Source organism: Ostrinia nubilalis, chromosome 26 (genome assembly GCF_963855985.1).
Source record: "Ostrinia nubilalis chromosome 26, ilOstNubi1.1, whole genome shotgun sequence".
Classification (NCBI taxonomy): Eukaryota; Metazoa; Arthropoda; class Insecta; order Lepidoptera; family Crambidae; genus Ostrinia; species Ostrinia nubilalis.
This window is the reverse complement of record NC_087113.1, coordinates 5110705-5125068: the sequence shown is the minus strand read 5'-3', so window position 1 is coordinate 5125068 and position 14364 is coordinate 5110705. Positions and strand designations below refer to the sequence as shown.

The 14364-nt window shown below is 33.4% G+C and overlaps 1 protein-coding gene across 2 annotated transcripts; it reads right to left on the bottom strand.

Moving 5' to 3' along the window:
* Nucleotides 1-8946: 8946 nt before the first annotated feature.
* LOC135084477 (THAP domain-containing protein 5-like) lies at nt 8947-14360 on the bottom strand. 2 transcript variants are annotated; one of them, XR_010259847.1, is made up of 6 exons: nt 13614-14360; nt 12781-13025; nt 12510-12563; nt 11948-12100; nt 11390-11476; nt 8947-11272 (listed from the first exon to the last, which is right to left on the bottom strand). XR_010259847.1 is itself a non-coding variant. In XM_063979262.1 (5 exons), exons 1-5 carry the CDS (start codon nt 13712-13714, stop codon nt 11358-11360), a joined length of 672 nt encoding a protein of 223 aa, XP_063835332.1. In that variant the 5' UTR covers nt 13715-14360; the 3' UTR covers nt 11296-11357. The 2 variants fall into 2 exon arrangements, 1 of the variants encoding a protein (XP_063835332.1); XM_063979262.1 differs by lacking the exon at nt 8947-11272 and having other exon boundaries at nt 11296-11476.
* Between the last annotated feature and the right edge of the window lie 4 nt (nt 14361-14364).

Sequence of the window (14364 nt, the reverse complement as noted above, 5' to 3'; positions counted from 1 at the left end):
AAAGATTTTTCTTCATAATTATATTATAAGTGCAATGAATAGTATTGTGCTTTAGACGAGCCCTATAAAATAATCAAAACAAATCAAAAGGTTTGAATAAAATTGTTCTTCCGGAGTCATTTAGAAAAGGTAATGGCAAAATTATAGAACTTCCCTAGGCAGATGCCTCTACTCTGTCTATTTGAAAAAGTCTGGCACTAGGGGTTTCCCGGGGGCCCGATACAAAACCAACAACATCTTTATTTTCCTCTTTAAATAAATTAATTCTTAAAAATCGTCAAATCTCATTATTTTTTTCACCCTACCAGCGTTTCAATACAAAAACTTGTATGGTGTATGAATACACGGATCAGTGTGTGTCATAATGTTATGAGTAAGTACGGTTCCTTGGGATCGGTATGAGTGCACCACATACAGGGACCATGGTTTTAATCTTAATAGTACATCGCAGGATATGTATTAAAAACAATGCTACTTTATACTTCTTCTACTTGTGCTGTTAATTATAATTCTCAATCCGTTAATAATTTATTCATTTTACCGTGTTCGTAATACTGTCCTCGTAAAATCATCGTTACCGATTGTTGTAATCGGCTTTCTGAATCGGCTTACAATTAACAACGTGTACATCACTCGACCATGTATGTCCATTTGGACATATCGGAATGGCACGCTTTGATGAGCAACTTGCTGTATCTACTCTAATCCATAGATAAGAATAAGTACTACGTATAGATAGCCGTCTCAAGGTTTTGATAGAAAGAGGCGCCATCTAGTTCTCAAGCTCCGTACTCGCTTCTGCTTGTAACACGGTGCTTTCGTCGTTCATGGTTCGTATCCAGGTATTATTCCAAATATTATTTTGAGGCGCAGTTTTATTTTGGTAGATTTTTTTCCAAAACAATGCAACAGTGCATTAATTTGGAAAAAAAAATCTACCAAAATAAAACTGCACATAACCAATTGCTAAACAAGGTAAAAGAAATAAAAAACAAATATGTAAATCATTTAAAACTTTTATTTTTACTTTTATGTGATACAAAATATCTGTGCGCTAACATTTTCATAGGACAATTTTCATCAAAAACTATATTTTTACCATTTAATATATTATTTATTTCTTTACACCAGTCATTTATCATCAAGGAAATTCCTTTACATATTATAAGTTCTTTAACTTTTTCTTTATGACTTTCGCATGTCACAAAATTTAATGTTACAAGAGAAGTGGTTACCAATTTTATATATTCGGATATTTGATCCGATTCACACTGTGTTGATAAAATTAACAATGTGATTTCTTCTATATGCAATAGGCATTCCAGCAAATGTTTATTGGGATAGTGAAGATTGCATTTTTCTGAATATTTTTTCATAGTTATAAATTTTGAATAGATTTCTTCACCATCCCCTTCTAAATCACTTTTACACATTTCACAATAACCAATATTTTTATAAATTGTTTTAATAACCCAACCACTACAATAAGCAGCTGCTGCGCATTTTTCGATGTTTAACGGATTTTGGCTTTTTATTAAATTATCAATGTTGGTTAGATCCATGTTTATGTGATCAAAATTTATTATTATATTTTTAGGTAAGGGCCTAACAATGTTTTCATAAAAAAGGTATTTGAGATTTTGTAAACCATCATCACTTTCGCAATTAGCCCCAATTGATTTAGGCGACACCATATTATTTATTAAAAGCGCTTTATAAGAAGCCTCAAATGCCGGCACTGTAGGCATTATATTTCGATGCCCATGAGCCCTTATTGCACCAAAAAAATTTTCTAAAGGGTCTTGATTGAAATTGCGCAGCAGTAAAGATTTGAGCCCAATGGAATGTAATTTTTTTGTTATTTGCTGGAATGCTTCTATAGTTTTAATCCAACTTCTTAAAGATGGAACCACCCCTGAGCGTGCTCCACCAACAAATTGCATGGATTTTAATATTGGTAGACTTTTATACCACAACTTATGATGTGGTGACTTTGGCGAGACCGCAGATCGGTAAACTTTACCCTTTTCAATTCTGTTGTAACTACCGTTTACGGAATCGAACAAATTGTCGAAAAATAATAAAATATCTGCAGTATCTTGAGCTTCTTTTGGGATTCTGCCAGTTCCTATAAACAAACACATTATATAGTTACATACAAGTATAAAATATATTTACATACTTGTTTTAAATAAAATTATTATAAGGTAGTCCAGATAGTGTCGTGCACCAAATTAATTTTAATTTATTAATTCGTTAATCAAATTAATTGTAGTCAAGTCCAATGTATTCAATGCATTTTTGTAAAATTAAATCCTTATGTTAAAGTCAGTTAAAAACGAATCTAGACATTATGAAATCATGGAATATTTCCAAGCAGATGACATGAAACTCTTGCAGTAGAAACTAAGTTATAAATTATAATATTCGTGACTATGATGACTGGCATAAAAGGCAAGTACAAATAAATGTTTACCTGCTGTAAATCCCATGGCAACGCTGACAGTTTTACTAAAAAGTTCCGTGCAGTATTTAACCTTCATTTTAGGTATTAAATTAGGAATTACATGGCGCGCGGTAAGTTTAGGAATTAAGCGCATGCCTTTATAGCTTGGGCCCTTTTTGTATAGAGCTTCTAAATGGGCCCATTTTGCCGTGCGCTTTTTCCCATTCAGAGTAAATTCCAAATTTTTTGTAATCAGATTGTTTCTTATTCCTTTTAAAAGATGAGGGGGGTCGTATAGTGGGTAAATTTTGTGTTCGTTGATTTCAAAAAACCCCCCTTTAAATTCTTGATTCTGCCTTATATAATGACCTTTGGTGTCATTTATTAGTGAATTTATGGCAGCCATATTAGTGGATCCCTGGTCGCACGTTGTCGAAATGACTTTGAGTCCGGTTGCTAAAACGTTTTCAATTACTGTTTTTAATTGCCTTTTGAGATTCTCCGTTTTTGTGGATCCAGTACAAAAGCTATAAGCGACAGGCTGCTTAAATTTTTTGAATACTCCTCTGACCATAAATACCAACACGTGATCAGCAAATTTTCTTTCGCGTTCGAATCCGTCGTCCTCAAAACCTTTTATTTTATCGGTATGTTTATCAAATGCAACATGGGCAGCAATGGCCATTTCGTCAAATATTATAGAGCAATATCTATGCTTACTAGGCATTTTTTCTACCCTTTTCTTTAAATTATTAAAGATAATATCATTTATCCCAGGCATTAAATATGTTTTCGTCATTAATTTGTTCAAGGTAGTTTTTTTCGGCAGAACACATATTTGGCTCAGCAAGCGATATGCCTTTGGACTAGGTTTATATAATGATAATGCCAATATCTTTTCATCTAATGTGAAACGATGTCCTTTGGGGTGTTTTGTAGATTGTCTTATTTGCATATCAAAAAATGTTTTTGCTGCTGGTGACAAGTCTTTTGTAACATATTGATAAGCTTTGGAACGGGTCAATTTCTTGGCTATTTGTAACTTCTGTATTAATCCCGCTTTTGCTTTTTTGCATCGTCTGAGTTCCGCTTGTGTTTTGGCGACTGCTTTATATAGATCTTGTTCAAATTGGTTCTTGAACATATGGCCTAAAATTAAGAAATGGTAAGAGTTAGTTTAATATAACCACATTATTATGTATAAAAAAAAAAAAAATATATTTTCCTTACTTCTAATAACACCACTGTGAGTCCTTGTGCTTGGCTGCTTGCTTGCTGCTTGCTGGTCATCCATTGTCATGGGCGGAGGCCTTTTAGAAGTTGGTTGTGGTGCACCTGAAAAGAAACTTTTATAATTTACTTCATTCTGGTTCAAATGAGCATGGTATCTTGAAAGATAATAAGAACCTCTTCTTCTCTAATTAATTCTGGTGCTCAAATTCACAAAATTTCATACAAATAATCCGGCCAGATATTTGATTATGAGATTAGAGTTATGCAATAAAGATTTTGAATTTGAGTTTAACTAAGATTAAAACAAAGAGGCAAGATACGGCTTATGCGTCTCGTAAATGTCGAGTTCGAATGGCGTCCCAGGATGGCATTTTTGACAGGTAACAATCGGCCTTACCTACACATTACACGCACGGAGAGCCTTTTTGTAATGTTTTTACCCGACTGCGCCAGAAGTATGGTTATGTTTTTTTTAAATAAGCTCATACATGTGTCGTCTAAAATCATCCATAAGAGTTTATCCCGGCTCAGCGGCTGGGCATCAGTTTTCATTTATAAAATAAAACAAAACTTACTTCTAGTAACACCAGTGTAAATCATAGTGCTTGTGCTTGGCTGCTGGTCATCCATTGTCATGGGCTGAGGCCTTTTAGAAGTTGGTTGTGGTGCACCTGAAAAGAAATACATTTTATAATTTACTTCCTTCTGGTTCAAATGAGCATGGTATTTTGAAAGATTATAATAACCTCTTAAGACCTGATTCTGGTGCTCAAATTCACAAAATTTCATACAAATAAACCGGCCAGATATTGAGATTATGGGATTAGAATTACGCAATAAATATTTTTAATTTGAATTTGAGTTTTACCCAAGATTAAAACAAAGAGGTAAGATACGGCTTATGCTTCTTGTAAATGTGAAACTCGAATGGCGTCCCAGGATGCCATTTTTGACAGGTAACAATCGGTGTTTTAGATGACCTAAACTGAACTGGCCCACCAAACTCATTGACAGGGGGACGCCACCATCGTTCAACTTTATAGTTTCCTGCTGCTTTTACACTGCGCGGAAATTAGAAAAGTCAAGTTAATGTGAACACACACCAAACAGCGGGGTGGGGATGAAAATCATTTATTTTTCATCCCCACCTCACTGTTCGGTGTGTGTTCACATTGACTTGACTAATTTCCGCGTAGTGTAAAAGCATCATCCAGCATGGAAAAAGTCGGAACCAGCTATCCGGTATTGACGGTGGCGCCCCGCTGTCAATGTCACGGATAGGACAGTTAAGTATATTGGGTCTATACCTACGCATTACACGCACGGAGAGCCTTTTTGTAATGTTTTTACCCGACTACGCCAGAAGGAGGGTTATGTTTTTTTTTAAATAATAATAACTCATACATGTGTCGTCTAAAATGAGTTTATCACGACGCGCATCCTAGCCCGGCTGGGCATCAGTTTTCATTTATAAAATAAAACAAAACTTACTTCTAGTAACACCAGTGTAAGTCATAGTGCTCGTGCTTGGCTGCTGGTCATCCATTGTCATGGGCTGAGGCCTTTTAGAAGTTGGTTGTGGTGCACCTGAAAAGAAATAAATTTTATAATTTACTTCATTCTGGTTCAAATGAGCATGGTATTTTGAAAGATTATAATAACCTCTTAAGACCTGATTTTGTTGCTCAAATTCACAAAATTTCATACAAATAATCCGGCCAGATATTTGATTATGGCATTAGTTTTACATAAGATTAAAACAAGGGAAGATACACTTAAACGTCTCGTCACGCTCGAATGGCGTCCCAGGATAGCATTTTTGACAGGTAACAATCAATCTTACCCACACATTACACGCCTTTTTGTATTGTTTAAATATGAACAATTTAAGAACTAAAAAGAAAGACCACGGCATCACTTTTCATTTTAATACAATGAAAAAAAAACATGATGTCAGTGCCTTGTTTTCACGTCCACTGCTGGACAAAGCCCTCCTCCAAGGTCCAGCATAATTTTTTATATTATGCAATATAAAATTTCAGTGTCCTAGTTACAATAGGCTCAATCAATGCTGGGTTATTATTTATTCCGATTTTTGCCACTTGACATTTTGTCCATTGTTTCATTTTTGTTATAATCTTACCCCCTTACTAATAAAAAGTTACACAGTTGTTGAACACTGTTTTAAAATGATATTTCCATACTAAACGTCACTTTAAAAAACTGTTCAACGAGCGTGTAAGTTTTATTAGTAAGGGGGTTAATAATTAAAAGTTCTGTAAACTCTTATAACTGTTTATGAACTCATACTGATTTGTAAATAAACTATAGGTACAATACCATTTAATGTTTTGCTGTTTTATAAAAGAGAACACTAATAATATTTACTTACTAGTATTAGGACCACAATAGATCTCTTTATATGTGGGTGGCTGCTGCTCACACACGTCCATAGGCTCTGCTGTGTAACTGGATGGGACATCTAAAAAATAAAGACAAATTTAATATTTCATCCGTCATAAGAATAAAAAATTGCTCGACTTGGAGATATGTAGAACAACATACATGGTGACATTGCAAGATGTTGCCTTAGTATATTAGGAATGTCAGGACTTAATTTATGCGAAAGAAGAAAACCACGCTCCAGTCTACAGTGGTTGCGGGTTCCAATCCTGCAAGGCCATAATTTTGGTACAAATGTCAATCCATAATTATTATGGCTTTTATACATTATAAACATAGTAGGAACTTATTTATGTTAGTAGTTAGTGTCACAAAATTTATGTACCCTATTTTTATAGGGAACTTAGGTAAATGTGTTAGGTACAACTAGTTTATTACAAAATTAACAACTAAGATTTTGGAAGAATGGTGTATAATGTAGGTAATGATAACCTGTGTCTTAGTTTAATTACAAGTAATTAATTAAAAATAATAATTACGGATGTATTTTTACACAAATTTACATGCCAGCTGCGCTGGTGAGATAAATTGCACATCTCTTTAACATAAGACCACTTTTAAATTTAGTACCACACTATCTCGGTGAATAAAATTTTAGAATGTGTGAAAAAAATATTACATAGGTAATAATTATTATTGTCCTATATGTATATGTATAACTAACTAAAATACCTGGAAGATGCAGTGTTGGAATTGCCAGTTTGCTCAATCTGTTTTTCGGGTAATGATATATTTTATTAAAATGAAGATGGCAAATTCTTCTGTTGGCAAATATATGTTTGTCATCCTCTCCATCAATACCAGCATTTTTCACCCATGTGCGAAACTTTTCCAACTCTTTCAATGGATTCGGAAAGCTATGAAGAATGGCACCTGCAAAATGAGATTTAAGTTAATGTCAAATTGTAATCTTTCTCAGTTATAGTTTGTTGTAACACCTGAAGCTTGGCGCAAATGGGCTATTGACCAAAGCCACCGGTGGCCATCAACATATTAAAATACAAGTTATTTTTAAATTGAATTTTCTTTTATTATGTCTCCGTAACAATTTGTGCACTCCATTAGTTTAGAGTATTATATTATTGAGTGGCATTGTAAACTAATAGTGGGTTAGGTAAGATTACAAATTGTAGTCTAACTGCGCCAGATTATAATCTGGCATGAGTTCACAATTTATTTTTTGATGGCATAAACATAAGGTGTTTTTTTTAATTTTATCATCACGGATTGCAATAAATTTATACTCTCACAAGTTTGAAGGTTGTTTGTTGTTAAGACTTTAGTTGTACTTTATTTAGATACCTATTCATTCTACATCATCAGATTAAGATGAGATTGAATAGTAGGTAGGTACAAGTTTTATTAAAGTAATAAATTTTTATGGCACTTGGCAGCTAAAGCATAAGGTTGGTTATTTGTAGGTAACCATTTATTACTGTTACAAGTATTTATTTACTAACCATTTTGAAGTGATGATTTGCATGAAGAAACACAGCAGATCTTCTGAGGCATGGTTGTGGTCACACAAGCACATAAACAAAAGTAAAAGTTCACTTTCTCAGAGTCACTATCTCAACACGACACGTAGGTATAACAGAGTCACTATCTCAGTCACTTTCTCAACACACACAAGACCTGAAGTTAGAACGGAGGAGCATTAGCTCGACTCAACGTTTTACTATCAAGGATCGCGAATACAAAGAGAAAGAAATCCAATAAGAAAACGGAGCGCGCAACAGCAACGATCAAGTTTTCAAATTAGAATGTCAGATTTGACGTTCAAGTGGTTAACCGACATATTATGGAAGCGTTCACACGATTCAAGACTTTTTAAAACCAATTTTAATTTTTCTTGATTATAAAGTTTTAAGAGACTATAAAATATTTTATAGAGTTCTATTTCAATTAAATAACTTTTAATAATAAAACATTGTATAACAAATTAATATTTTTATAAACGTAAACGCATTTTAAGGTCAAAAAAGTACGGGGTCAGGCGGATAGATGGCGCTTGCGAGCCTCGATTTGATACGTACTAAGAAAGACGAACTAGCATGCTCTAATCCATATCTGTGGTGATATCCGTTTTCTAGTGAGCGGACACTGTGAATGTACGTCACGCGCGGTCACGTGACCGTCGGCGGGACTCGATATTTTAGCGAACTTTGAATGCCTATAAAATCATAACTACTGGGTATTTTTGAATGAAATAAAAACTAATGTATTTGTAAATGTAAAAGCCTAACTGTAACATAGGTTTCAAGTGATTTTGCATACCTAGTAACATTCTCAATTTAATTATCTGTAGTTAAGCTCAGGGGATATTCTAGAACTCAAAGCTGTAAACTCAAATTAAAATAAAAACTTTTTTATCTGTGCTTGCAACTGTCAATGTCAGTCACTCAGTGTCAGTGTCACTGTCATAAATAAACGCATGACGCTGTCAAATCAAGTAATTTGGTCAAAGAGCATAAAAGAGTAAGAGACGGCACTCCATAGATATTTTTTGAGCTCACGCACACATATGCATTTTAGAGAACGACCCGCAAATCTTTACCAACCGCACAAACTACAGGCGGAGCTACCAACATAATGCCTTATTTTCTGACAGTATTAGTGACGTTCGTAATAACTTATCGATTATCGATACTTTGCTAGGGTTGTAATTGCATATCGATATCTAGTATAGGAACCTTCAATATTTTAATGATTACTATTTTTATTTTATACTATGTGTAAGTAAAACGAAGTTTTGTAACGTAAATTATTTATTTCGAAATAAAATAGGTATATTACAATAAGTATTGAACATGACATAGCAGTTGTAGGCATGAGGAATTATTGAAAATTATAACAAAGTACAGAAATGATAATTTTGTAAACTTTTATTTTCACAACTTTTTCTAAGAAAAAATAGGATTTTTATTTATAAACATCTTTAATTTTCTTATCAGCTGATCGAACCTCAGCCTCAAGATTACTTTTCAATGCTTTGTTGCTGTGCTTTTTTACTTTTGTCAGCAAAATTGTTTTCACTTTTTATGAAGCTGTCATTAATGATTTTACAACTTTTTCTTAGAAAAAGGTAACTTAATATTTTAAACATCTTATCATAAATTTCTTTATTATGTTGTTGACATTTAAACCAACTAAAATTACAATTTGTACTCAACATTAAGAAAATGAATTTTCCAACATTTTCCATATATATCTGGTCGGCAATATGGTCATGATAAAATTGTTTAGCTTCATTTACGGTGGTACATAATTGAATTGTTGGATAAACGAGACTTTTTTTATCATGCCACCATTCGCGAAGAGATATATATGCATACAAATCATTGTCAACAGGAGTTTTCACGCTCAAACACTCTTCACAAATTAAACAAGAACTGTTCTGTAATAGTTTGGCAGCTAAATACCCGCTTACATATACTACTGGTTGGTTTTCAAGGCTACACAAATTTTCAATGGGCTGTTCTAAGTTTTCAGGGTCCGGGATAGACAACACAGGATAAAATTCAGTGTCTGTGGAATCTTGAACATTAATTTTTATTTCTGTTGTTTTTAAATTAGTTTTTAAAATGTCTTTATATTCCAGCATATGTTTATTGTTGTCTGCTTCACAATTAGCACTTCTGCTATGAGGCACTTTCAGCCCAGTAACCATGCTTGTTTTAAGCGCTGCAGTAAAGTGCGTGATAGTGGGATTTCTATTGGTTACACTGTGTTGCCTAATGATTCCAAATAAGTTTTCCAGAGAGTCTTGGTTAAACTGTCTAAGGTTCATATATTTAAACCCTTCATTCTTTAACTTTTCCCAAATATCGTTTAAGGATTTGATAGATATTTGATATCCCTTTACGCATTTAACATTTTTTAGTATCGTGTTTTCTGCTGTTATAAATTTTATGGTTTTTAACTTATCAGTATAAAAGGTCCAAGACTCAATGTGATTACTTGATGTGGAAACATTTTCCCGGATCCCTTTCTTTACGTCATTTAAAGATGATGGACCATTTGTACAATCAAATAGTTTATCTAACTGTTCAATCACAAATGCTGTATCATTGCAATCAGAAACTTCTTTCCATGCCATCATTTTTAAAATAGCTGCCACGGTATTACTCAGAGCATGCGCAGCATACTTCACCCTCATCTTAGTTTTGAATGTTGGATTTACAATGGTACTATTCAGTTTTTTAAAATTTAAAAAATTTCTGTTGTGTTCTTCTGGAACTACCAAATGCCTCCATTGTGCAATTTTTCCATCGAAAGACATATTTCCACTTTTAAAGAAATTGTTTCGTAATGATTTGAACAAGTGAGGGATGTCATAGATTATAAAAATTTTGTCATTATTTACAGAGAAAAAGTTGCTATCTATGCCTTGTCCACAGTTTCTTTTTAACATGTTAAGAGCTCCTATATTTGTAGATCCCTGATCACAAACTGTTGTTAGAACCATAAATCCGATTTCTTTTAATTTTTTGATGATGTCCGATATAATTTTTGCCAGTTTTGCTGTTGATATTGTGCCTTCCACAAAATAGTGCGCAATATATTGTTTGTATTTATGTTTAGCACCCTGTATCATAAACACTAACGCATGGTCTGCAATTTTCTTTTCTCGTCCCATGTTCTCGCCCTCTCCATAATCCACGTAGCCATCCACTTTATCAGCAATTTCGTTATAAATTATCCGTTTCTTTAACGCCATCTCGTCAAATATTAACGAGCAATATTTATTTTCCTTTGGCATACTTGATGCTTTTGCCTCTAACATATCAATTATATTTTTATTTATACCAGGCTCCATTGGTATATTTTTTAAAATCCTTTGGAGCGTTTTAGTGCTTGGTAGCGTAAACAGCTTTTGCATATAGCGGTATGCTTTAGGGGACCGTTTAAATATAGCCAAAGCATATATTTTGTTGGCTAAAGTCCACCTTTTTCCTTGTGACTTTTTTTTGTTATTCTGCACTACATCCTTTACTAACGATGTCAGCACTTCCGAATCTAACTTGTCTAAATTCACTCTTGACTTCGCTATATTCCTTATTGTTTTTTTTGCATTTTGTAACTGTCGCCAAAGCCTCTTCTCTTTAATTGTAAATGTTGATGAAGTGTCTGTAATAAAAACATTTCCATTAGTAAAAAAAACAACATTAAAGCAAATTGAATTGAATATTGGTTAATTAATCAGCAATTTTACTTAGTTTTTTAAATTAGGATGTTTTATCTTACCTTTCATTTCAATGTTTTTCTTAGGTCTTTTATAACTGTGGACTAATATTTCTGCCTGTGCATCTTGATGGCAAATGTTTTTATCATCTGAAATATTATAAATATGCAAATTAGTTTAAAATTTATTTTGTTGTTTTATGAAACATATTATTTCCAAATCAATCAATCATTATCAAGTTTTAAAAAAATGCAAAGACAGGATAATGATAGCTCTTCTCATAAAATATGAAGCGTGGGCCCACCTTCAATAACAATGACATAATATTAAATTAAAGGCATTTAGAGGTTTTAATGTTCTGCATTCTGGATGCGGTCTGCGGGTATGTCAAGACAATCTGTAAGTGGTCGTGATAAGGCAATCAGTCACGTGTGCTTTGCGTTCTTTGTTCGTATCCGCACGGTCAAATAGCATTAATATAAAATGTACAGAAACCTAGAATGTTGTACATATAAGTTCATTTTGACCTGACTGCAGACTGCAGAACGCATCCAGGGTGGCATTCTTTAGTTTGAGGGAAGGCATATTTTAGAAGGTAAATAATTAGTTTGTACACTTACCATGAGTAATGGGTTTATAGGTCATATGTTCTGGTGCATTGGAAGTAGAAGGAAGAGGTTCAAAAGTTGTTTTCGCAGAAATACCAGAATCTGGTATATCCACAGCTCCCAAACATGTTGAATTTAGTTGTTTGGTTGTAGTTGTAAGGGGAACTGAAAGCAGATAATGAAATGTGAATTGGGTAATAAAATGTCATGTTCTTACCCAACTTTAGGGTACAATCAGTCTAGTACATGTCTTGCTCACATTAAAAATTACTAGCTTATAAATATTATTAAACTAGCTGACCTGGCTAATTAATGTAGATTGCCTAAAATTTTTCAAATTGGTCCGGTACTTTTTTTGAAGAATTTGTATTACACAAATTACTAAAGTCCCTCTAACTCAACACACATTCTAAGCTAAATTGTGTTACGAGTAGGTTTACTACAATATTCAAGCTGTGGGGTTCTAACCCGCACTTTAGGCTATCTTGGCTTCGAGTTACGGAGCCGATCAAATACAAACAAACAATTAAATATTTCCTTTTTATATTATTAGTATAATTTTAGATAAACATACCTCGTTCAACTGGATTTGACTTCTTTGGAATGCAATATGAATGATCATAAAGAACTGTAACAAAGTATAGATATAATTAATAATTGAAATTATATATTATTTATTGATAAGCATACAACACATGTTTGTGGTTACAAAGAAAGAACCTTGTTAAATTGCATTCGGTTGGTTTGTTTTGGAAACCAAAGAAAATTAATTAAGACATCTAAATAATTCAGAAAAATTGATAGTAAATTAAATTTAAAAAAAATAATTGAAGTCATCATCATACCTGTCTTGAGGTTTTCTTTATTGGAGTCTTTTACATGAAGAGGAAACTCTGTCAAAACTTCATCTGGCAAGATGGGATTGCTCAATTCCAGTGTTGGAATAGCTGAGTTCTTCAGCCGAGTTCCTTTGGCATTGAAGGATTCAGGAGTGAAGTGCCCACCACAAACAAACTTCAGTTGGTGTAACTTTTCAATAGGTACATATGCTAAGTCTTCTATGCCAGCATTTTTAACCCACATTCGACAACTGAAATAAGAAATACCTATTAGAAAAGAAAAAGAATAACAAACTGAAATTTATTCATCAACTAATTTCTTTTAGTATTGTTATGCAATTCATTTACAGAGTACGAAACAAAATACTGAAATTAAAAATTGGTTATGGTTATTTACTGTATGATTAAAAATATTAATCCCAGCCTTTAAGTTTACACAATCAGTAAAATTATCTTGTAATAAAGGGGTCATCCATAAAGTACGTCACACGAATTTCATGATTTTTTGACCCCCCCTCCGTCCTTGTCACAGGTGGTCACATTTCTGAGACCCCCCCCTCCCTAATGTGACGTCACATGTTTTTCAATTTCACATCGTAAAATTATTAAATTAACAGCAGTTCCGAAATTAGTTTTATTTCCATTTAAATTAAGTACTTTTTTTATGAAATCAACATTATTATATCAAATATTTGAAACAATTGAAATGTGATGTCACGAAACTTAGGACCCCTCCCACCCCTTGTCACACCATGTCACACTTTGTCAACCCCCTCCCCCCCTCTTTACGTGTGACGTACTTTATGGATGACCCCAAATGAGTGTTATTAGAAACTTACCGGTCAGAATCCAGAGGAAACCTACTCAAAAGTAAGGGTGATCCACCACGACTTCGCCTCTTATTACAAATAACGCACTTCTTGTTGTTTCTACTCTCCATTATCAGTAGAAGCCTAAAATGAAATAGGTATTAATTAAACAAAGCCTATAATTTCTCTCCAACCAGTGTCAATGCCCTGGTTCATGCATTTACCAGTTTTGAAAGTACATTTACATTTTCATCACATAGGGTTGTTTTTAATGAATAATAGATTTGTAATAGATCTAATATTTCAAGTAAGTAGATAACATACCCATTAAACAGAAAAGTAAATAAGAGTTTAAACTTCTGTAGAAGTTGAAACACAGCTTATTTAAAAGAGTCTCTATCTCACAAAAAACATAACACTGAACAGCAAACTTTATCACGCCCGATACGGAGGAACTTAATCAACTCAACGTAAACGACAGAAAAGTTTATTTACAGTAATATTGCACCAAATCTGAGAAAATAACTTCACACGAATCAATTCGCCGGTTAAAAACTCAAACTCAATTGACAGACATTTTTTTTCATTTGTCAAACTAACAATACTACCAACATAAGGACACTAACAATTATTTTTAGTATGGTGGTATTGATCCGCGGGTTCCCCTGCTGTAGTGAAATCAATCCAAAATGCACTTTATTGCTTAAGGGATAAGGTTGTATATCAATTGCTACATATAGAGACTAGTTTTTGAATGAGAAGTGTCTACCCACTGAATTTG